We start from the raw sequence: 26,065 nt of genomic DNA on the forward strand, positions 1-26,065 counted from the left end.
AGCGCGCACTTGTGCATACTACCTGGAAGTGCAGGATCACGTTTATATACGTGGTTCTGAGCAGCACGGCTGCCCTGTAGCAATAAAACTGCTATAGGGAGGTCGGAAAGTGGTAAAGACTTTTTTCACACCCCCAAATTTTGAGTCCCCCAAATATACATTCCAGACTCTGAATCTAGTAGGTGTTTAAAGCAAAGAAACAAAAAAAAAAAAAACTGTGTGAGGTCAGCCGGGAAATAAATACAAAACTGTTAATCCGAGCATGCAGCCTGCCTGGCCAGGAAAGGGGGGGGGGGTGAGCGTGTGAAGGTAATAGGCAGTAATATATTTCTCCCCCCCCCCCCCCTTGGTGGGAGTGGAGATGAGCCATCTATAAGGATATACAACACAAGGCTGTGTTCGCACTACGAGACGTTTCTCGGGGCTGCAGTTCCTCTGAGCTCCACAAGGTGGTGATCTCACTTCTACCCAGACAGGAAGTCTCTATGGAAGACAGGAAGTGATGGCAGGTACAGACACAAGTTCCATGTGGCACAAAGGAGAGAGGAGACATTGCTGGAAGTGGCAGTAGAGGAGGTAATAAGATCTTATTTTCTATTTACACCCAGTAACCCCCCCCCCCCCCGTCACGTCCGTCCTCTTCCTCCATAGTCACTGTTTATCTCCAGCAGATGATGATACGCACATATATAGTGTGGAAAGCTAGATCAACCCCTTCAGGGTCGAAAAATTATCTTGAGATTATTCTGGAGATTTGTCACCTTTCTCACCAATCATCTTCTCACCTTAGCAGTCTCTTGTAAAGAGGGATGAGATTTGAGTTCTCCTGAAATTTGCCCTTTCACACCCTTCCTCTGAAGATACAAATATCTCCATGCTTCACTATATTAACCATGTGTCTGCCCCTCCTGTAGGCCCAGGATCGGCATGGTGGATGGAGTGGAGGGTGATCAGTTCTCAGATCTTTTCTCTGGTGAATGAATGCTGAAGAGATGAGCATTTCATCACTTCCAGGTTTAGTGCCATTGTTCCCCGGTCACTGTGGTCAGGGATGAAGCTGGTTGATCCCAATCTGTACTTCATCAGCTTCACTGGGGTCCATAGGTGACTTTGGAGGTCTAATAAACCCCTAATGTCTCCTTAACCAGTTGCCGACCGCCGCAAGCACATATATTGCGGCGGTCAGCCCCGGCCAGGCATAGTGATGTACCGGTACGTCACTAGCCTGGGAGCCAATAGCGGGCGAGCGTGCATCGCCGGAGGCGCGCTCCCGCCTCGGCTCGTTCACGGACACCTCCATGCGTGTGACCGGCGGACCCGATGTCCGCCGGTCACTCGCGATCGTCCGCTGTGAAGGGAGAAAGGCAGGCGGCTAATGTAAACAAAGCCGCCTGTCATTCTTCCCTGTGAAAAAGCACTGATCTAACGGTCCTGCTATGTAGGACCGTTGATCTGTGCTGTTACACACACAGCCACATCCCTGCACAGTAAGAATCACGCCCCTAGTGACACACATAGTCACTGCATCTCTAATAAAGTTAACCCCTTCCCTGGCAGTGTCATTTTTACAGTAAAAGTGCATATGTATAAAACTGATTACTCTAGTAATGTCACTGGTACCCCCAAAAGTGTCAAAAATGTCAGTCAAGGGTCCGATCTGTCCACCGCAATGTCGCAGTCCCGCAAAAAAAAAAATCGCAGATGGCTGCCATAACTTAAAAAAAAAAACAACAAAAATGACAAAAATCTTTCCCTTAGTTAGTAAACGCAATAACTTTTGCGCAAACCAATTAAAATACGCTTATTGTGATTTTTTTTTTTTTTTACCAAACATAGGTAGCAGAAAACAAATTGGCCAAAAAATTTTTAAAAATTTGATTTTTACATTTTCTTGGGTAATTTCATATAAAAAAATGTGAAAAATATTGTTATTTTTGCAAAATTGTCGCTCTTTTTTTGATTATAGCGCATGATCAAAAAATCGCAGAGGTGATCAAATACCACCAAAAGAAAGCTCTATTTGTGGCAAAAAAAGGACGTCAAATTTGTTTAGGTACAGCGTCGCACGACTGCGCAATTGCCCGTTAAAATCACGCAGTGCCGAATCGCAAAAAATACCCCCTGGTCAGGAAGGGGGTAAAATCTTCCGGGGCTTAAGTGATTAAAGAGGACCTGTCATTTATATTACGCTGTCACAAAGGGGGTATTGGCCGCACACTAGAGTGAGAGAAATGATTCTGGGGCCATTATTACCGGGTTTCTCTAAACGAATGACCTGTAGGAGCTTTTATAGCGTTGTCTTTGCACCATGTTGAGTAGTGAATTTAGTTACCATTTCATGGGAACACAGAGTTTTAAGGGTTGACATAATTGTGTGTGTGGGGGGGGGGGGGGCTTTGTTTTTACAAGTTTCAATATACAGATTTTATTGTGTGTGAGAATGTTATTTTGTTTAAAGCCCATCTCTGGGGAAACAAAAAATTACCAAAACCCAAATGAGCATTTAACCCTCGTATAATGGGGGCAGCCCCTCTTCAAGGGTTACATGGTCATTTTGGTGTAGGGAACCAGTAAACGCACTTTTACTTATCCGATCCTCTGATCCCTCAATACCGACACTCTTCTCTACTCCCCTACACTCTGGCAGTGGACTGTCCCTCCTCCTGTCCAATCAAGGGCTATGGGCTCTGCATTGGTCTTGATTGTCTCAGAGAACCTGTGACCACTCTTTATAAAAAGATCCCCCTAATTAACCCAATCTACATGTTCCAATTCCCACCGGGGGCAACCCGCCTATAACCCCTTATATCCCCATCCTAATATTGTCCAACCAATGCAATCCAGATAATTCTTCATTATCCATCTACAGAGAAACCTGCATAGATCACATGACCACACCAATGAGGATGGAGGAGGATCGGAGTCACATGACTGAGAGGTTATTAAGCCACACCCTGGAGATTATCTACCTGCTGATCGGAGAGGTGAGGAGGATTCTGGGAGGTCACATGACATCACTCTTATCTCTATTAATAAAACACAGACCTGACTGGAGAGGTGAGGAGGATTCTGGGAGGTCACATGACATCACTCTTATCTCTATTAATAAAACACAGACCTGACCAGAGAGGTGAGGAGGATTCTGGGAGATCACATGACATCACTCTTATCTAGTCTGGTCAATAGACCATGTTCTTATTTTAGACATGTAGATGATGTCAGATGATTGATATTGGTTTATCTTTCTCCTGATCTGTAGGATTGTGTTGTAGTGAAGGAGTCTACTGGAGAGCCAATCTCAGGAGGATGGAGCAGGACCCAGAGCCCCACCATGGTGCCTCCACCTCGTTCTCTGATACCTGAGAGGAACAGAGAGCAGAAGATCCTGGAACTGACCACCATGATGGTCCATCTGCTGACAGGAGAGGTGAGCGGTGCTGGGAATTCTGGGACATTATCCAGTAACAGACAAGGGATGTGTCTGGATGGTGACTGTATCATTGTGTGTGTCAGGTTCCTATAAGGTGTCAGGATGTCACTGTCTATTTCTTCATGGAGGAGTGGGAGTATTTAGAAGGACACAAGGATCTCTACAAGGACGTCATGATGGAGAATCAGCCGCCCCTCACATCACCGGGTAAGAGGAGACTTTATTGTAAAGGAGAGAGCAGTACGGAGGATCCACCTAGATCCCCCATCATCTGATAAACACATAGAAACAATGTATTCAGTCAGTGTGTGTGTTTCCTACAGATGGATCCAGTAATGGGAACCCACCAGAGAGATGTCCCCGTCCTCTGTATTCCCGGGATTCCACACAGGAAGATCACACCATCCCCCACCATCATCAGGTAGATGAGGAACAATCACTGATAGTATCATTAGGATCTGTACATTATCTGGATTGTTACCATTGATGTCATTTTTATTATATATTCAGAGTGGAAACCTGAGAGATTCTAAAGGTGAGGTTAAAGAAGAGATAAAAGAGGAGGATGATGAGGATGGGGTGATGAAGGAGTCAGAGATTCTAAAAGAACACAAATATCTGTACCAGGACACCATGGTGGAGTCATCCAGCTACAGAAACCCACCAGAGAGATGTCCCCGTCCTCTGTATTCCCGGGATTCCACACAGGAAGGTCACACCATCCCTCAATGTTACAAGGTTGGAGGATTGGAGTATCTAGAACATGGACTTCTGGGGAGGATGTGTTTTTTTTTTTTTTTTTTATAATATCACAATAATAAAGCTTATAACCTACAGATGATATTCTCTCTAATTTTCTTGGTTTAGAGTGGAGATCCAATCGATATAGAATTTGAGGTTAAAGCAGAAGAAGAAGAGACGTATGTGAGGGATGATCAGCAGTCTATGGAGGAGGATGGAATAACGGGGACATTTATAGAGGAGGACACTCCTACAGAGATCAGCACAGGTGGGTCACTAGCACTAAATACATACATGACATAAATACATGTAATCCACCACTGATTACTGAATACCAATATTATGAGTCCTGACCCCTCCACTATATACTCTATGTTGTATTACAGACTTCTGCTCTATCTCCTCTACCCACTGCTACACTATCTCACAAAAGTAAGTACTCCCTTCACATTTTTGGAAATATTTTATTCTATCCTTTCATGTGACAACACTGAAGACATTACACTTTGCTACAATGTAAAGTAGTGAGTGTACAGCTTGTATAACAGTGTCAATTTGCTGTCCCCTCAAAATAACTCAACACACAGCCATTAATGTCTTAACCGCTGGCAACAAAAGTGAGTAAACCCCTAAGTGAAAATGTCCAAATTGGGCCCAAAGTGTAAATATTTTGTGAGCAACCATTATTTTCCCCTCTTGGGCATGGAGTTCACCAGAGCTTCACAGGTTGCCACTGGAGTCCTCTTCCACTCCTCCATGACAACATCACGAAGCTGGTGGATGTTAGAAACCTTGCGCTCCTCCATCTTCCATTTGAGGATGCCTCACAGATTCTCAATAGGGTTAAGGTCTGGAGACATGCTTGTCCAGTCCATCACCTTTACCCTCAGCTTCTTTAGCAAGGCAATGGTCATCTTAGAGGTGTGTTTGGTGTCGTTATCATGTTGGAATACTGCCCCGCAGCCCAGTCTCTGAAGGGAGGGGGATCGTGCTCTGCTTCAGTATGTCACAGTACATGTTGGCATTCATGGTTCCCTCAATGAACTGTAGCTCCCCAGTGCTGGCAGCACTCATGCAGCCCCAGACCATGACACTCACACCACCATGCTTGACTGTAGGCAAGACACACTTGTCTTTGTACTCCTCACCTGGTTGCCACCACACACACTTGACACCATCTGAACCAAATAAGTTTATCTTGGTCTCATCAGATCACAGGGCATGGTTCCAGTAATCCATGTCCTTAGTCTGCTTGTCTTCAGCAAACTGCTTGCGGGCTTTCTTGTGCATCATCTTTTGAAGAGGTTTCCTTCTGGGATGACAGCCATGCAGACCAATTTGATGCAGTGTGCGGCGTATGGTCTGAGCATTGACAGGCCGACCCCTCACCCCTTCAACCTCGGCAGCAATGCTGGCAGCACTCATACGTCTATTTCCCAAAGACAACCTCTGGATATGACACTGAGCACATGCACTCAACTTCTTTGGTCGATCATGGCGAGGCCTGTTCTGAGTGGAACCTGTCCTGTTAAACCACTGTATGGTCTTGGCCACCATGCTGCAGCTCAGTTTCAGGGTCTTGGCAATCTTCTTGTAGTCTATGCCATCTTTATATAGAGCAACAATTCTTTTTTTCAGATCCTCAGAGAGTTCTTTGCCATGAGGTGCCATGTTGAACTTCCAGTGACCAGTATGAGAGAGTGAGAGCGATAACACCAAATCTAACACACCTGCTCCCCATTCACACCTGAGAACTTGTAACACTAACGAGTCACATGACACCAGGGAGGGAAAATGGCTAATTGGGCCCAATTTGGACATTGTCACTTAGGGGTGTACTTACTTTTGTTGCCAGCGGTTTAGACGTTAATGGCTCTGTGTTGAGTTATTTTGAGGGAACAGCAAATTGACACTGTTATACAAGCTGTACACTCACTACTTTACATTGTAGCAAAGTTTAATTTCTTCAGTGTTGTCACATGAAAAGATAGAATAAAATATTTACAAACATGTTAGGGGTGTACTTACTTTTGTGAGATACTGTATACACATAATACGGATTCTCTTTGTTACGCCCATTTCCTACCAGCTGGACATTTTATATCTAATAAGAAATCAAGTGAAAATGAAAATAAATTTCTTCCCCAAAATCTGTAGACAATAAGTGGGAAATAATAATCCAATCTGTGCGATATCACCGCGCCACTTACAATTCAAAAATATGAAATCTATTAAACAGTGTCAGGAAATGAATAAATAGTAATGTGATCGTCCAATAAGAGGATAGAAATGTCATCAGTCAGGGGCAATATAAATGATAAAGTGCGAGTGCAGAAATTGCAGAGGAGAAAGGTGCTGGTGGTCACTTCCACTCACCTTACCATCTGACTCCTGTGTTACCAGCGAGTCCCACAGATCCCTTCCCCCTCTAGGGATATCGCTCACTCCTCTCCTCCTTCCTCTTCCCCCACGGTATATATGGGGGGGAGGGTAGAAAATAACCCCCCTCTAGTGCTCTCCGTCTATCTGCTTTATTCAACATTAAAATCCAAGATGATAGAATTACAAAGCCGGGACTTGAGCAGTGCGGACTAAACAAGCTTCACAATGTGATCCTTCATTCAGATACCCCTTCCCTGGGATGGCCGAGATGGGACGTCCCTGTGCAGGCTCCGCCCATATTTCCTATCACCTCCCCCCCCATACATACCGTAGAGGAAGGAGGAGAGGAGGGAAATTATTTCCCACTTATTGTCTACAGATTTGGGGGAAGAAATTTATTTTTTTGGCGCTGCATTTTATTTGCTTTTTTATTTGTTTTTGTGTTTAGTGAAAGAAACTTTCTGAATGTAAGCTGCCATTGGGTGAATGTTTCTGTGAATATTTATACACCATTCTTTACACTACATGATTGTACCAATTTATTATTTATTTTATATCACATTTTATATCTGATGATTTGATTGAAGGACAGACTTTTACATGTTGATAATAATGTGATAACATCCTCCAACTTTGGAACCTTAAACAGAAAGTGATAATGAGGGAGGAGTCAGTAACCCAATGATGGTGGTCTTCAGGATCAGTCCAGTCTTCATCTTGGTTGTTCTCCCCCCATCCTCACTCTCTGACCTCTGGTGGGGCTCAGCCCCGCTGTTATTCATGGCTAAATCATGGACTAAATAAGGAAGTGCAGGACTTCTTGTGTTGGGAGAATGGCAATGAGTGATAGAGGGGGAGGGGGCACTCATCCTATAATCCCCTCATCACTGTCACTCCTATAAAAGACAGTTCTCGTTGTTTCCTCACTCTCTAACTAAGGTCCATGAATAAAGAAATGAAATGGTAGGAGATCAGAGGACCCATTTACTAATTACCTTGAGGGGGGAATTGTAAGATCCTCAGAGACAAAGCTGGCTGATGTGGGCGGAGTCCTGGCTTAGGGGAACCAATCTGCTGATGTCTAGTAATAATCTTTGTATTTCTATTTTAGTAGATGGACGGGAGATGAGGAAAACCTCAGAGGATTGTCTCACTTTGTCTCCAGACTGTAAAGTAGAAGATGAGGACATCACACAGTATAGTCCAGGAGAAAACCCGGCAACCTCAAATGTCCATCCGGGACCACACAATGTAGATGGACCATCGTATTCCTCTTATCCTGAGGAACCTCAGACTGTGAGGGACGGTGCCGGACCATCGTATTCCTCTTATCCTGAGGAACCTCAGACTGTGAGGGACGGTGCCGGACCATCGTATTCCTCTTATCCTGAGGAACCTCAGACTGTGAGGGATGGTGCCGTCCTTCCAACAGATAAGAGGTTTTCCTGTTCTGAGTGCGGGAAGAGTTTCTGTTTGAAAAGCAATCTTAATATGCATAAAAAATCTCACACTGGTGAGAAGCCGTATTCCTGTCCTCAGTGCGGGAAATGTTTTTTACGGAAATCCACTCTTTCCACACATCAGAGATTGCACACAGGTGAGAAGCCTTATTCCTGTCCTGAGTGTGGGAAATGTTTTTCAGGAAAGTCCCATTTTTACAGACATCAGAGATTTCACACTGGTGAGAAGCTGTATTCCTGTCCTGAGTGCCGGAAATGTTTTGCAGAGATCTTCGCTCTTTCTAGACATCAGAGATCGCACAACGGTGAGAAGCCATATTCCTGTCCTGAGTGTGGGAAATGTTTTGCACAGAAGTCCTATCTTTCCACACATCAGAGATCGCACACTGGTGAGAAGCCGTATTCCTGTCCTGAGTGCGGGAAATGTTTTTCATGCAAGTCTACTCTTTCCACGCATCAGAGATTGCACACTGGTGAGAAGCCGTATTCCTTTCCTAAATGTGGGAAATGTTTTTCATGCAAGTCTGCTCTTTCCACGCATCAGAGATCGCACACTGGTGAGAAGCCGTATTCCTGTCCTGAGTGCGGGAAATGTTTTGCACAGACGTCCGCTTTTTCTACACATCAGAGATCGCACACTGGTGAGAAGCCGTATTCCTGTCCTGAGTGTGGGAAATGTTTTTCACGCAGGTCCCATCTTTCCACACATCAGAGATTGCACACCGGTGAGAAGCCGTATTCCTGTCCTGATTGCGGGAAATGTTTTTCAAAGAACTTTGCTCTTTCCAGGCATCAGAGATTGCACACCGGTGAGAAGCCGTATTCCTGTCCTGAGTGCGGGAAATGTTTTACACAGAAGGGCAATCTTTCCACACATCAGAAATCTCACAAGGAGAAAAAGCCATATTCCTGTCCGGAGTGCGGGAAATGTTTTTCAAAGAAGTCTCATCTTTACAGACATCAGAGATCTCACATGGGGGAGAAACCACTTTCCTGTCCTGAGTGAGGGAATTATTCCTCACTGAAGTCCTGTCTTCCTGTACATCAGGGATCCCACACAACCCTCCAGGTGTATTAGTGCCTTGAGTGCGGGAAATGTCTTCTAAATGAATGTTGGTGGACATGTGGGAAAGAAGCACACCCTGATATACACCTCAGATATACTCCATGGCTGTCCTTTATCATGTAAGAAACACTTCATAAGGAGATCAGAGATCACCAACGACATGGATGAAGTGTTGTACTGTGTTGGCCATTGATAGCAGGAGAAAAATAAAAATGGAGTCCTTACCTTTCATTGGCTGAGTACATTTTTTGCGGGAAGATTTCACAAACACTTACAGATCTGGTTGTTATAAATGTGTTGATGAAATGTGACCCGCAATCCCCCAGTCATGGAGAAATGGGATTTCCTATAATGGTCAGTTCCATCTAGTGGCCATAATGTGCTTTCCTGACAGATGTCCATGGCAGCATATGTTTGGGTAGCCCCGCCCTCGTTCCTCCCCCATAAGACCCCACCCCCATAAATGTTCAGGATAAGCCAATGGCTGTGTTCCTCTTTTTTGTCCTCCTCACTTATAGGGCCATTTTTGTATGAAGTTTTCCTACCTATTGGAAGTATTGGTGGGCGGGTCTGGTGCTGGGCAGCTGTGTGGGATGTCAGGAGCTTCCTTTGGTATCCATAAGTCTTCCAGGATGTCCCGAGTGGTCATTGAGTCCCCAGCTATCAGCGGGGTGGTGTTATGGCACACATATGTAGAGGATCCATGCCTGGAGAGTGGGCCCTGCCATCGGCGCCTATTTGTATTGGCTGGGAGCCCAGCTGTTAGCGGGTGGCCATTAAGTGTTAGACACGTGAAATTTGTTGCGAATACAAATTCCGACAATTTTTTTGATTATTCCTAGATTCGGATGTATCCAAATCTCCAAATGAAATTGTAATGAATTTTGTTGAAATCTGTTAAAATTTGTTTTGTTTATTTCTAATAAATTCCAACTTTTCGGAACAATTCAAATTTGGATTAGTCAGAAAAAACGATCGACCGATGCAAATTCTGTGTGAAGAAATAGCTGGTTGTTAAGCAGCAAGCTGGGCAGCCGGCTGCCCGCATCCTTACCAACCATGACTCATCAGCTGTCAGCGGGCTTCCCTACTGACAGATGAATGGAAAGAAAAGAATGCCGGCATTGCCCGGAAATAGAACAAAATGGCGTGCTCCCCCTCCCCCTTTCCATACCAGACCCTTCGGTTAGGGATAGACCGATATGGTTTTTTCAGGGCCGATGCCGATATTTTGGTCACAACGTATCGGTATCGGCCGATATTTTGTACATTTAAAGTTTTGAAAAATGAAGACAATTTTTTACACAAATCTGGTACTGAACATGTTAATTTTTGTTTAATGCTTAATGGCTGGCTCCCTGTGGTAGGTGGCTGGCTGGCTTGCTGGCACTCTGTGGTGGTTGGCTGGCACCCTGTAGTGGGTGGCCGGCTGGCACCCTGTGGTGGGTGGCTGGCTGGCTGGAACCCTGTGGTGGAAGGGTGGCTGGTACAGGGCCTTTGGGTGGCTGGCTGGTACAGGGCCTGTGGGTGGCTGGCTGTCTGGCACCCTGTGGTGTGTGGTTGGCTGGCTGGCTGGCACCCTGTGGTGGGTTGGTGGCTGTCTGGCACCCTGTGGTAGGTGGGTGGGTGGCTGGCTGGCACAGGGGCTGTGGGTGGCTGGCTGGAAGAGAGCTGCCCCAAAGCACCCCCCCCATGTTGAGGGCATGTGGTTTGGTATGGGTTAGGAGGGGGGCACTTGTTGTCCCCCCCTTTCCTGACCTGCCAAACTGCATGCTCAGGTAAAGGTCTGGTATGGATTTTGGGGGGACCCCATGTCATTTATTTTATTTTAAACATTTTTCTATTGCTGGGCAATGTCGGCATTCTTTTCTTTCCATTCATCTGTCAGTGGGGAAGCCCGCTGACAGCTGATGAGTCATGGTTGGTAAGGATGTGGGCGGCCGCTTCCCAGCCCCCTGCTTAACAACCTGCTATTTCTTCACACAGAATTCAAATCAGTCGATCGTTTCTCGACTGATCGGAATTCCAATCGTTCTCAAAGCGTGAAATGAAACTAATTCTAGAAAGCAAAATAAATAACGAAACAGATTTATCTGAAACAAAACAAACGTTTCCATTCTGCATATGTCTATGATGTTCAGCTTAAATATTAATTAATATGGTAATTGATGTTGTATGTTTAAATAGAGAGAAAGCAGTATGGCGGGTTTGCTATGACTAAATGCTTGTAGTGTGAAACGCGTTGACAGTCTCATCTCTCCTGCAATGTTGGAGAGAGCAGACAGGCTCAAATAGAGATATGGTATGAAAGAGGCACAAATGTCCCAGTATGTATAAATGGAAAGAGAAGGCAATGAGAGAGGGGACTTTCTAAAGGGGTGCCGTCATAGGACCAATATTATTAGAAGGTTTGTATTAAATAGATATTTTATTGAAAAAGCATAGATAAAATGTATACTGTATTTCCAAACCAGATAAGACAGTATTACAATAATGGATTAAAAACATATGAATACAAGCCAATTCATAGCAAACTGTAAATTAGACAGTAAATGTTGTATCTTACACAGGGCCTAATAGAGTACACTACAGACCCTTAAACTAACCAGAAGTGGAGTCCCCCGGTTAGTGTATAAGTGAAGAACGATGATGCCCAAAACTGTAGCCCGACATGTTTCGCGGCAACAGCCGCTTCCTCAGGGGCAGTTGAGGGGTTATATAAACATCAATACAGTTACTAGAAGGAAAAAAAAAAGGTTACATGCATATATATCAAAAAATATATATTATATTATGTTATAACATAAAGCATTTTAGTCAGTCAGAGAGAGAGGCCTGCAGTTTGTAGATTGACAGATGGGTCCCGGAACCGTAAGGTAGGCACTTCCCCCCCCCCCCCCCCCCGGGGCGAGCACGGGAACCAATCTCTACTGAAAGTGGCTGCAGAGTGGATGAAAGGCTCAATATATAGAGGACCTGAATGAGTAAGAAGTATACATAAAAAAGTGTATGATACTGGGATATATAGTATCAATATTGAGATATGTCACTCCATAAACATCAATTGGGTACTGGATGGTAATATTCAATATTCAAGATATAGACTCTATGCAACTATCTCTTACCCAGAAAAGTCCGAATGAGGAAATAGAAACAGGGAACCGGGTAGGATGAGGTTAATCCTAGAGGGAGGGTATGTAGTCCCAAGAGAGTGACCAAAAAATGGGCAGCATGTCCCAGAGGCTCTAGATGGGAGATAATGGGTGACTATGGTGAATACTGTGTGATCAAATGAGGAAGGTGAATGAAAGGACTAAATGTGGGGAATCTGTATAAGATTAAATGTATGAGAGAGGCTGTATGAACATGATATCAATGTGCAGAGTTCTACTAAGATTGTTGGTGCTTTAAAAGAAACATAGTGCAGATATTGTATTAAGGTTAAAGGTAATGAATATAGCGATAATTGTCACATAAGGGGTAGCCATAATAGGTATATAGAATGTGGCCATATCCCTAAGAGGTACCCATAGTATGTGCTATAAAATATGGCAAAGAAAGTGGCAGGTAAGTATGAAGGAGTAACCTCCAAAAGAGAGTATAGTAATATCGGTGAATCCGGTTACCTGTTGGTGTATATCACGGCGTGTCCCGTCCCTGCGTGTGCAGTGGAGGATGCTGACCCAGCCATTATGTAGGAAAAGTTCCGCCCCAAGCGCGCGTGGCGACATGACGTCAATGACGCAATCTGGGGCCGACGTTCTGAATGCACGCGCGATGGGATTGCGCAAGCGCACTGGCCGGCGAGTCCCGCGATACCCTCAGCTAGTGGCAAGGTTCACCACAAAGGTGAAGCACCCTTCAGCATAAGCGGGGGAGGCGGGGCCAGCCGGATACACCAGGTCCACCCAAAGGGGAGGGCCTGGGACAGAGCGTCACATGCTCGCCACGGGGGAGAAAAACCCAAAACAGCCCCTCTCCAAGTGGGAATGGAGAGACAAGATCCACAGTCAGAAATAGCAGCAGCAGCCATAGGTTGTGATTGGACAAGCTAGTCTCAAATGACTGACAACAATACTTAATTGCAGCATAGTGTACAAATATACAAAATAATAATGCAAAACATAGAAGCATAATTCATTCGATAATCTTATACATGAAAATGAATCATAATAGTCACAATGAGCTATGTATTCATGAGACAAATGTGTATCAAGTATAGGATCATAGCTTTCAAAAGTGGGAAATCCCAGGTCCTATGTGTACCATAACATTAAATGGATCAACAGTGAAGTGGGACAGGATACAAAGAGGAGGGTGGGGGGGAGAGGGAAAAAGATGTAGGAAAGTAGTACCAGTAAGACAGAACTAATCACAGAAATTGAATTTTTTTTCTTCTAGTAACTGTATTGATGTTTATATAACCCCTCAACTGCCCCTGAGGAAGCGGCTGTTGCCGCGAAACATGTCGGGCTACAGTTTTGGGCATCATCGTTCTTCACTTATACACTAACCAGGGGACTCCACTTCTGGTTGGTTTAAGGGTCTGTAGTGTACTCTATTTGGCCCTGTTTAAGATACGACATTTACTGTCTAATTTACAGTTTGCTATGAATTGGCTTATATTCATATGTTTTTAATCTATTATTGTAATACTGTCTTATCTGGTTTGGAAATACAGTATACATTTTATCTATGCTTTTTCAATAAAATATCTATTTTATACAAACCTTCTAATTATATTGGTCCTATGACGGCACCCCTTTAGAAAGTCCCTTCTCTCATTGCGCCCCCTTTTCCTTCTCTCTCCTGCCATGTTGTCACTTCTGGATATATTCTAATAAAGGAGTATTTTGCTGGAGCATGATTGTCCATTCAAGTTTCTTTTGATGCCTCAGTGACCAGCTGGACTTGCACTGATTGTGTAAACAGAATAATGTGCACCAACCTAGAATGGGATATATTTGCGGGTTATCTTCACTAGTTTATTATTTTCCTCTTTATTATTTTATCTTCTGTTTCTTCAATCAGCCCTCGCTGTCTTCTACTGTCTACACAGAAGCGGTGTACCCGGATCAGTGCAACCTTGGGAGCTGTACTCAGACCCCCACGCTCTGGAAATGCCCTGTAATGTTGTTTCAGGCATTGGATCCAGCATGAGGTGCTCACTATGGCACTTGGTGCAATATGTTAAGTTAGCCACAGGGTGCTATTGTAACGCTCTGGGTTTTAGCTCAAGGATACTGGATTTGCAGCTGCAGAATTCCACTCAGTAGTCTTGTAGAGATCTTGTTAAATCACCTGATCCAACTCTCTTGACTCATCATAGTGGTTCAGCCTGATTCAGTATGCACATATACAAACACTCAGATAATGATGTTGCAGGAGTGATAGTAATTATGCAAGTAGCAGTGAGATGTTACACTGAAGGTATAGGCTCTGAGGAGTGATAGTAGATGATGATAAGCACTCAGATAGTGATGTTACAGGAATGATAGTAGATGATGATAGATGGCAATCACAAGAGCTAGCAATCTAGTATAATCAACAGGTGATAGATAATAGCAAGCAAGATATACAGGTGTTGCTAAGCTTAGTTTGGTAATGCAGGTTGTAACAAATAATAGGCACAAGAGCTAGCGATCTAGGTTTAGAAATGCAGATGGTAGATACTGGAGAGCATGTATCCTAGAGCTAGCAATAGTTCTTATAATGCAGGTATAGATAGCAAGCGTTGTTGATAAGAGGGGGTCCCCTGTGGGGTACTTATCAATAGCCAGTAGTGGGGGAGTGTAGGACAAGGTAGCGAGGCTCCGGTCAATTCAGGTATAGGGTATGTAGCTGGAAGATTCGGCAGCGTCAGGTTAGGCAGTTATCAGGAGCGGTTGCACGAACAATGTGTGAGTGCAGACCGTCAGTTGAAATAGCCGCTCAGTGCGGCGCCTGATGATGACGTCAGCACTGTTAAAGGAATACACACCTTGTATGCGTTCCACCTAATTGAGTGGTGGAACGCAACCCGGAAGTGAGATGATAGAAAGGCACTGAGAGTGCCAGGATCTTACAGCTATACAGGTCCAGGGTTGTAGTTCATCACTATGGAACCTCATAACTATGGAACCTAGTCCCCGAGGACCTCTTCGGGGGAATGCCCACCACTGACAACTAAAGTATGGACCTTATATACAGTCCAGCATTCAGGACAGATAAGACAGGGTCACCCTGTAACTTTGACCATTACTCTATAAAACATTACTAAGTCTGGAATGTATTCACCTTACGGCGTAAGCTTTTCAAACTTGGCGCTAAAATTCATAGCTCGGTCTCAGGTAGATGACCAGGTGTTATGTCACACCCTTTAGTTTCATTAATTTTTATTAAGTTTTGACAAACATAACAGAATAAGCAACCAAGTGAGCAATCAAACAATGCATTACAAATGGGTCCAAAATATAAAGGGCATAGTATTGAGATAAACAATTACTGATATCATGACAGCATAGCATACGTCTACTGGTAAGCAAACATAACCATAACACCTCTTACATCGCCCCCCGGGCACCCCAAGGGGAACAAACTGTGCCCAGAGAGGATGAAAGGGAAAAAACCCAGTGCAGGTTCACAAACTAACAATGCAAACAATCTTACAACCATGAAAAATAACAACATGCCCGGGGCGAGCAGCAAGGCACATGAGGTTGACCCAGATACCTAGAAAGAGCACTTGGAGGAGGTATGGACTGGAAAGGCAGAACGAAGGGGATGGAAGGTAAAAAGAGGGAAGGAACAAAAGGCAGGAAGAGCAGAAGAAAGGAGCGGGAAGGGTCCAGCGGGGTCCACAGAAGGAGATTACTATATCAGTCTAAGACCGTGCACTTGGGGTGAGATAGCCAAACTCCCCACTTCCTCCGGGGGAGAGGACGGCAAGATTGACAACTGCAAGTGTTCTCTCCAGCATGCAATGGTGGTTAAGCGCAAGGACAACTTCGGTGCAAGAAGAGGGTGTCGGGGATTTCCAGTATTTAGCTATGGCAGTTTTTGCTGCAAGAAGCAGGTGTATGATAACCGTCCTATGACAGGGCTTAAAGTCATGGATATTGATATCAAGGATGGCCATAGCCGGGGATGGAAGGACCTTGTCTTGCGTTATATCCGAAATTAATGCAAATAATGCGTTCCAGAAGGACCGTAGCGACAGACAAGACAACAACGTGTGATACAGAGTACCTATTTTTCCGCATTGCCTCCAGCAGAGGGAGGAATGGGAGGGGTAGAACTTAGAAAGCTTGAAAGGGGTGAGGTACCAGGAGTGTAACACCTTCTGGTACTGTTCCCAATGGGTAACACATTTTGTGGCTGCGTAAGTGGAGGCAAATGTTTTTAGCCAGGTGGAATCAGAAAATGAGGTCGACAGGGTATGTTCCCATTTGAGGACTGAGGGGGGTTTAGAGAAAGAGTTTTTTGTTTGTTGTAAATGGCATAGAACAACGTGATACCTTTCATTTGAGTAGCTGTATTTTGAAGGAAAAGGTATACTAAATTGGGTAGCTCTATATAAGTGGGGAGCGGTTGTTTGTGGAGAAAGGATCTTATCTGAAGGTAGGAGAAGAATGCCCCCTGCGGGAGGCCGAAGTGGGCTTGTAGGCTAGCAAATGGACGGATGCGAGATTTGAGATACAGGTCAATGAGGAACAGCACTTCCTGTCGCAACCATGGTTGAATATCTAGGTGTGGGAGGATGTAGCCCAGTACCTTCAATGGAACATGTATTTTGTGCATGGAAGTGGCAGGCATTTGTAAATGACAAAACTCCCTCCACAGGGAGAGGGAGGCTTGTACTATCGGGTTCTCGGAAGTCCAAGGCCAATCTCCCAATGCAGTAGCAATAAGAGCCAACTGTAAGTCAAGGCCCGGAATGTCAGAGGACTCAATGGAAGCCCACGTCTTGTGTGGAGACGGTGCCCACCAATATCTAAGTTAGTCTAGAACGCATGCCTTGTGGTAGGCGGCCAAATTAGGGACCCCCATACCGCCATGCCTCCTATGTAAGACCATGGTTTTAAGGGGGCATCTTGGGGGCTTGGCGTTCCACACAAAACGGGTCAGCTTTTTTTGGAGAGCAGAGAAGGACACCGGCAAGGGTATGGCAAGGGTACAGAATAGATAAAGTAGCTTCGGGAGGATAAGCATTTTAAAGGAAGCTATCCGACCCATAGCGGACAGTTCCTGCGTTCTTAACTGTTGCAAAAGGGAGGGCAGGGAATCTAGGAAGGGTTTAAAATTTTGAGCATACAATTGTGACGTGTGAGGCGTAAGGTGAGTACCGAGAAAGGGGATGGAATGAGGAGACCAGATGAAAGGAAATTGCCCCGGCCAAGGAACTTCGCAAGGTGGGTGGTATGTTAAGGCCCAATATTTGGGATTTGTTAGCGTTGAGTTTATAGTATGATACCCTACTAAATTCGGTCAGGAGGGAGTATGCTTCTGGCAGGGAGGAGGCAGGGTCTGTGAGCATAAGCATGACATCATCGGCAAAAGGGCTTATCTTGTGTTCCAAGCCAGCCACCGACAAGCCTTTGATGTGTGGGTGGGAGCGGAACCGTTCTGCTAGGGGCTCCATGAAGAGGGCAAATATAATAGGAGACAAGGGACAACCCTGTCTAGTACCGTTAGTTATCTGGATGGGTTTTGATTTCAGTCCAGAGGTGAGAACAGTGGCTGATGGGTTGGAATACCGAGACAGGATGGCTGACTGTATCCATCCTCCAATCCCAAATCCTCAAGAACTGCCCGTAGGTACCCCCAGTGGACCCGGTCAACGCCTTCTCCGCATCCAAAGAGAGAAGCAGAGAAGGTGTTCGAGCGGCCACAACCCGGGAGATCAAACCGACAAGTCGTCTCATTCCGTCCGGAGCTTGACGGCCAGGGACAAAGCCAACCTGATCTGGATGAACCAGAATATGGAGAACCTTTTGGATCCTGAAGGCCAGCAGTTTAGCAAATACTTTAAAATCGGTATTTGGAAGGGAAATCGGCCTATAGTTGGCCGTAACCACAGGGTCCTTGCTGGGCTTAGGAAGGGTCACTATCACAGCCCTCAACATTTCCAGAGGGAACATAGATGAGGAGGAAGCAAGTTCAAAAACAGGCTGCAGGTGCGGAGTAATGTCATTAACCAACGCCTTATAATATTCGTTGGGGAGACCGTCTTCCCCCCGGGGATTTATGGTTGGGGAGTTTACTGATGGCCGATGTTATTTCAAGAGAAGTAAACAGTTGAGATATAGATTGGAGTTGATCCACCGTGAAAGCGGGAAGCTGGATCTTGCTGAGAAAGTCCGCAATCAGTTCAGGACAGGGCTGAGGAGTGGCAGGGTCCGCCCGCAGGTCATAAAGCGATTGATAGTAGTCCGCAAATGCATCGGCTATATCTTTCGGATTAGTCTTAATAAGGACTTTCGTGTCAGGGTGCACGATGGAAGCAATTTTGCGTTTGGCTTGTTGCGTTTTGACCCGCCTGGCTAGCCACGCCCCAGCTCTGTCCCGAAGACCATAAAATTTGGCCCTGGTGTATTTCAGATGGTTCTCATACTTCTAGAGAAGTAGTGAACGTAGTTTTTGCCTATCAAGTAACAATTCCTGGGTAAGAGTAGGAGTCAGATTAGATTTGTTGGTTGCCTCCTTGGCAGCTATGGCAGCTAAAAGTTCCTCAACCTGCTTCCTCCTGTGGTTTTTAAGACATGAAGCAAGTTGGAGCAAAATACCCCTCATATACACCTTATACGTAAGCCACAGGGTGAATCGGGAAACATCAGCTTTATCATTAAACTCAAAGAAATCATTGTGTGCCTGCATGATCCTTTAGTATGAAAGCTTGTCCTCCAACAAGGAGGTATTCATCCTCCAAATTGGGGGAGGTGAGTTGCTAAGATTATCGTCCGATTCCAATGTAATCGGAGCATGGTCGGAACAAGATATCGGACCAATTTCAGCATGCAGAACACTTTGCAAGGACCTCTTATCCGTCAAAAAGTAATCTATATGAGAATAAAAAGAGTGGGGAGCTGACAAAAAGGTAAAGTCCCTCGCATTACCATGGAAGCATCTCCATATATCGTACAAATCATACTTTTGCAGCAGGGAGGAGAGAGAGCAAGTCGGTCTCCTAGCCGGGGCAGTAGAGTCCATGACCGGTTGCACAACAGTATTAAAGTATGTTGTGCAAATGTCATGTGTCTCTCTCATCTGGGTTTCCCTTTTTATATGGTATAGAACAAAGGACTATTAAAATTACCATAAGTTAAACCCAGAAGGAGTGACATTATCCCCATTGGTTGGGACATCTTATTCATTAACTGGTGAGGTCATTGGGTGACACCTCTTGGTTGACCAGTATATTAAAATTAAATGATGATTTCTCCATATTTAAGAGTAATCACCATAAAACAACATGAAATGTATCCATACTCTCATCTATTACATGTCCATTTAATATCCACCATGTATCTAGGTAAAGATTAAATCTGGTAACACCATTATATATTATTAATATACAGGTCCCTCTCAAAAAATTAGCATATTGTGATAAAGTTCATTATTTTCTGTAATGTACTGATAAACATTAGACTTTCATATATTTTAGATTCATTACACACAACTGAAGTAGTTCAAGCCTTTTATTGTTTTAATATTGATGATTTTGGCATACAGCTCATGAAAACTCAAAATTCCTATCTCAAAAAATTAGCATATTTCATCCAACCAATAAAAGAAAAGTGTTTTTAATACAAAAAAAAGTCAACCTTCAAAAAATTATGTTCAGTTATGCACTCAATACTTGGTCGGGAATCCTTTTGCAGAAATGACTGCTTCAATGCGGCGTGGCATGGAGGCAATCAGCCTGTGGCACTGCTGAGGTGTTATGGAGGCCCAGGATGCTTCGATAGCGGCCTTCAGCTCATCCAGATTGTTGGGTCTTGCGTCTCTCAACTTTCTCTTCACAACATCCCACAGATTCTCTATGGGGTTCAGGTCAGGAGAGTTGGCAGGCCAATTGAGCACAGTAATACCATGGTCAGTAAACCATTTACCAGTGGTTTTGGCACTGTGAGCAGGTGCCAGGTCATGCTGAAAAATGAAATCTTCATCTCCATAAAGCTTTTCAGCAGATGGAAGCATGAAGTGCTCCAAAATCTCCTGATAGCTAGCTGCATTGACCCTGCCCTTGATAAAACACAGTGGACCAACACCAGAAGCTGACATGGCACCCCAGACCATCACTGACTGTGGGTACTTGACACTGGACTTCAGGCATTTTGGCATTTCCCTCTCCCCAGTCTTCCTCAGGGTCCGGTCACCTCTTCTCGTTGTGCAGCGTTTTCTGCCACACTTTTTCCTTCCCACAGACTTCCCACTGAGGTGCCTTGATACAGCACTCTGGGAACAGCCTATTCGTTCAGAAATTTCTTTCTGTGTCCTTACCCTCTTGCTTGAGGGTGTCAATGATGGCCTTCTGGACAGCAGTCAGGTCGGCAGTCTTACCCATGATTGCGGTTTTGAGTAATGAACCAGGCTGAGAGTTTTTAAAAGCCTCAGGAATCTTTTGCAGGTGTTTAGAGCTAATTAGTTGATTCAGATGATTAGGTTAATAGCTCGTTTAGAGAACCTTTTCATGATATGCTAATTTTTTGAGATAGGAATTTTGGGTTTTCATGAGCTGTATGCCAAAATCATCAATATTAAAACAATAAAAGGCTTGCACTACTTCAGTTGTGTGTAATGAATCTAAAATATATGAAAGTCTAATGTTTATCAGTACATTACAGAAAATAATGAACTTTATCACAATATGCTAATTTTTTGAGAGGGACCTGTATATATCTAGATATATTGGAAATTACTTTTCAACCTAAGACTTCAACTAGTAGCAGTCAGTCACCAGAGATGGCAGTATTGTGTTGCTCTGAGCTTCAGCATATAGCAATATTACAGCATTATTTACCTACAAATAAAACTTTGCACCTTATATTGACAAAGAGCTTACCATCTCAGACTTTCTAGAGTCTGGCAAGGTTAGAAAAGTTTTATGATTAATTTTTACAACTTACAAAGGTTTAACATGAAGTCTTTCTAAACATGTAGTGATGAGTCATCAAAATCATTTTAACTTTCTTTTAGCAAGGATGAAACAATTATAATATATAACGGTTTTCTACATATCTATGTATGTTAGTTATATATATATTTCATTGTTAATATTCTGTTACATAAAAGATTATAACGTATCTGTAAATCTTATTTTTAAATGGGTCTAAACACAGAAAATACTGACTAAGGTTTATGATTACCACACAGATAAGATTACCTTGGTATAGCGTCTTAGACTTATATCTAAGGAAAGTCAACAAACTATTTATTACCTTAGGTCAACACAGCATGTTTGGGTAAACCTGTTTAAGAATTTCCTGAATAGGCACTTTTTGTTAAAGGAGATCTAACCTTTCAGTAACCTAACAAAAATGGATGTCATTGCTTCATATTTCTATATGGAACAAAATATAACATTTCCATTTTCTTCTTATTTAATCTCCCCAAATAAGCCTGACAATGTAAGAAAATCAAATGGAGACAAAAGGTTAATTTCTTGAAAGACATTTTGTATACTGTCAGACATCTTCCCACCTCATCTTCCCCCCTCTTGAGAATTTACTGATCACCCTAACTACCTATCCACTCATCAGATCCCTCCAAGGGAGCAGCCCCTTACGCTTGGGACACTGGCCCAGAGGGCAAACCTCAGTGGGGGGTTGTCCGAGTCTTGGTAAGGTTCTGAGGTGGAAATTACTTCATACATGGGGGGTTGAGGTGACAGATGTCTCATTACAGCATACTCAGCATCATCAATCACTTCTTATTTCCGTATAGAGTTGAAATAGGTCGTCTCCTTGGCCTTGGTAACCTTATCAACCAAACACATTTTAATTAATTCAACAGGTAACTAGAGTTCATAATTATCATAAACATCAATATGAATACCCCCACTTTCATCATTTTAGGAGTTACTTAGGATAAGCCAAATCCTACAAAGGACTGTGTTCATTAGGATGGACGGACACCATTGGAAGTAAAGAGGCTATGGTACATGTTCCTGTGGCACACTGAGAAAGTCAACTATGGGCCACAGACATAATAGATTCCCAACCCCGAATGTGACCACCCTGGGGTGTAAATGGGTATTAATAACTTTTCTGCATAATACCCCAGTTGCTGTCTGGACAATAGAAACCTGAGGGCTTCTCCTAGGTGAGAAATGTCTATATTGTCATTTAATATGGCTTATATTTTATTGTTTAACAGTTTCATTTCTGTAATGCATGCAAGTTATTTTATGGGCTGTTCACAGTCAGCTGTGGGCAGGATATGTTTATCAGTGCTTGTGAACAGTCCACCCTCCCCACATCAGTTTTATTTCCATAGAACGCTATACACACTGTAGGATTCTTGATTCGATCTGCAACTTTCAGGGGAACTAACATGTCCTTTCGTGCCCTGGTAATGTTTCTATAGGATTTTGAAAACTCTGTCTGATTTAGATCCTCTAATGCAAGTGGGTTTACTAGCACAGGTATTGTCTGGGACTCTGGGTGTAATTGTGAACATATCTAGCACCCCGAGTATCCTGACTTCCTGGCTACCTGGTATTTAAACTTTAACAGTGCATTAGGCCTTGGGTTGTCTGTCCCTTTATCGTCCTGCCCCCTTATTGTACCCAACATTTCTATACATATCAAAAATTGGAAGAAAATCATTGTACCACCTTTTTGCAATGACTGGCGTGAATTCATGTATCTCTCCCTTCTACCTTGAGGGATGACGGTGTAACCAATTGCACTCTTAGTAGCCCTTCAAACCGAGATTCGAGACTCCTTCTGACGTGTCTCCTGATTACTACCCAATCACCAAGCCTTAATTAATGACTTTTAGTATCCTCATTTGGATCTGGTAGGGATGAAAACACACTGTTATGCATTTTTGTTTTTGAAGTGCTGCAACACATCTAGTGAGATCTGAGTGTGTGGCTTGCAATTGCTGTGGTAAATAGAGACCTGCTTCAGGAGAGCACCCAAAGAGTACCTACACCTTTCTTGGGAGTGTTCCTGACAAAGGAAAAAACGTAAAACAATCTACCTGTTTCTGCTATTATTTTACTCAACTTGTTTTTTTACCATTCAACCTTTCTACCTTCCCGCTACTCTGTGAGTGATATGGAGTGTGAAAGGCTTCCTCAATATTTAATGCGGATAGGACCTCTTATGGAACCCTTCCTGTAAAGTGAGTACCCCTGTCACTTTCCATAGTTTCTGGAATTCCATACCTGCACATTACCTCGGACAAGAGCTTTTTGCTGGGGTTTGTACTGTACCCCTAGAGAATGGCCAGGCCTCAGGCCATCCTGAAAAAATGTCTATACAAACCAAAGCATGTGCATAGGGACCAGACTGTGGGAGATCAATGTAATGTATTAGAGTTCCCTGGAAAGGACAGTCTGGCTTAAGCAGTGCTTTTGTGGGGTGCTTACAGCTCTACCAACATTGTACCTAGCACAGGTAAGACAAGAAGCAGTATACAGTATTTTGCCGCTACTCCAGGAAAACCTGATGCTAACCAGTGTTGCATTACCAATGTGGTCATTAGAGTCTGAGTTATGACACGGTCCGTGAGCTGCGGCTGCCACCCTCGGGTATAGGGCCTGAGATCAGACAGAAATGCTCCTCCATCCTCCAGCAACCAGTTACATCTTGTGTTGCACTTTTCTTCCGCCACTTCTCACGTTCCTGTGAGGGGGCTTTTTCTGCAATGATATCAAGATTGCCATACTTACCGGAGTTGGTTGCTTTCCTGCGAGTGTCAGTACCCGTATAGGGACTTGTTCCAGTGCAGCCTCTTTCGCTGCCCTGTCAGCCCTTGCATTTCCTGCAGCTTCTTCTGTGTCTTCTCTTGCATGTGCCTTGGTTTTTTTTTTTAAATAAATGGCCACCTCGGTGGGACACTGGAAGACTAAGAACAGTCTCTATTATATCTGCATGCTTTATTGGCTTACCAGCTGAGGTCAAAAAGTTACAGGCTTTCAAAAATAGGACCAAAATCATGTCAATGTACATGTTAACCCTTTGTGATTGAGAAAATTCACATGCCTTTGCCCAAGCCATCAGCTCAGTTGCTTGTGCTTGCTGATACTACTGTGGTTACTACTGCATACCCAGTTACAGGCTTACCCTCTTCTGTGTAGAAACGTGATCTATCTACATAAAGGGTCTCATCAGGGCTTTAGAGAGGAGCCTTTTTGGCAGGGCTCAAAGATTCGGACTCTGCCATCATCAGCTCAAAGCAGTCATGAGGGGTATTAAACACTTTCTCCTCCCCCCTCTAGTGCCTGCTCCTGTACTGGAAGTAAACTGGCAGGATTCAACACATTGCACCGTTTTATTGCGATATGGTCACTACTCAACATGTGGGACCATTATAATCAGAGGATATCCCACAACTATATAAGTTGTTTGGTTTTATCCAGCAGCTCCTTGCAGGCTGCTATAGCCCGCACACAGCTGAGGATCCTTTTATTACTGGGTCAAGTGGACAAGAAACATATGCTAGTGGCTTTTACCTACCTCTATGTTCTTGTGTGATAACCCCAGATACATGTCCATTTAACTCATTACTAGTGTTGAGCGAACACGGACTGTACGTGGTCCGTACCAGATAATTGGATTTTTGCTACCCGGACACGGACCCGAAAACTTTACTGTCTGTTCGGGTTTAAAATCCGTGTTCGGTAATTTTATTTCCTCTTTTGTATGTAATGGCGCGCTTTTAATGGCGGGCTTTCAACAGCCAATCAACAAGCGTTTAACTGGTGTGCCAAAGAAGCCATCACAGCCATGCCTACTAATGGCATGGCTATGATTGGCCAGCTGAACCATGTGACCCAGGTAATTATAAGCTCGAGACACAACGCACTGTGCGTCAGTCTGCTGTAGTGTAGGTAAAGAGCGCACACAACGGTGCTGGCTGCTGCTGATTAGGGACAAACAGGGTAAAACAACATTGTGCCCGAAAAAAATGCAGGGACAGGTCGGGAGTGTAGGCAGGGGAAGATATTTGAGTATTTTAGGGACAGGCTGAAGAGATTAGGTAGGGAGAGATTAGGAGACACAGGACAGAACAATGGTCCGTTAGCGATCTACATCGATTTTGCTGTGTGGGGGGTGGTGCAGTGAACAATCTTTTTGTCCTCACTTGAGCTCACTGAGGAGGAGGAGGAGGAGGGAGAAAAAAATATATTTTTATCAGTCTGTTGTGTGCAGCGTTCAGCTATATTTTACTACACAGTGCTGTTCTAATCTGCTATTTAAAAATTACAAATTTAAAGGGGAATTTTTTTTTTCCCCTTCATTGTCTGCTGCTGACCGTGACATAAAACATAAGACACTGCTGTGTTCACATGTGCTATTGAAAAATCACCAATTTTATATACTTTTTTCTATTCCACTATTTAATATACACCCTTTTGGGGTAAAAAAAATTAAATTGCGGCATAGTCTGTATCGGTACGTGTGAGATACACCTTTCAATTTTTTTTGGCGCATCTTCCACCGCCGAGGATTGCAGGGCGCTTCAGTTTGCCTCCTGTTCCGAACTCCTCCTACTCCTCTTCCTCATCCTGCCTTTAGGGTACAAAAAATTGTAATCGGGGCCTAGTCTGTGTTTGTACGTGTGAGATACACCGTTTTATAAAAAAAATTCTATTTCGCTATTCAATATACACCCTTTTGGGGTAAAAAAAATTAAATTGCAGCATATTCTGTATCGGTACGTGTGAGATACACCTTTCTAATTTTTTGGGTGCATCTTCCACTGCCGAGGATTGCAGGGCGCTTCAGTTTGCCTCCTGTTCCAAACTCCTCCTACTCCTCATCCTGCCTTTAG

The 26,065-nt window shown here is 43.9% G+C and overlaps 1 protein-coding gene and 1 pseudogene across 2 annotated transcripts in view; one reads left to right on the top strand and one right to left on the bottom strand.

Moving 5' to 3' along the window:
- Nucleotides 1–3,301: 3,301 nt before the first annotated feature.
- LOC309544013 (uncharacterized protein) lies at nucleotides 3,302–18,204 on the top strand (the record flags this gene model as incomplete). Its single annotated transcript, XM_082276412.1, has 8 exons — nucleotides 3,302–3,427; nucleotides 3,514–3,637; nucleotides 3,754–3,851; nucleotides 3,941–4,168; nucleotides 4,298–4,439; nucleotides 7,665–8,150; nucleotides 8,280–8,955; nucleotides 17,778–18,204. Exons 1-8 carry the CDS (start codon nucleotides 3,332–3,334, stop codon nucleotides 18,202–18,204), a joined length of 2,277 nt encoding a protein of 758 aa, XP_082132538.1. The 5' UTR covers nucleotides 3,302–3,331.
- Nucleotides 18,205–18,673: 469 nt separating this feature from the next.
- Nucleotides 18,674–26,065, bottom strand: part of LOC309544014 — a 32,913-nt pseudogene continuing 25,521 nt past the window's right edge. Inside the window, exon 9 of the transcript XR_014226219.1 lies at nucleotides 18,674–18,803. The product of XR_014226219.1 is annotated as an uncharacterized misc_RNA (transcript). The remainder of the gene's footprint in view (nucleotides 18,804–26,065) is intronic.

Source organism: Pelophylax lessonae (assembly GCF_965119305.1).
Source record: "Pelophylax lessonae genome assembly, contig: HAP1_SCAFFOLD_610, whole genome shotgun sequence".
Classification (NCBI taxonomy): domain Eukaryota; kingdom Metazoa; phylum Chordata; class Amphibia; order Anura; family Ranidae; genus Pelophylax; species Pelophylax lessonae.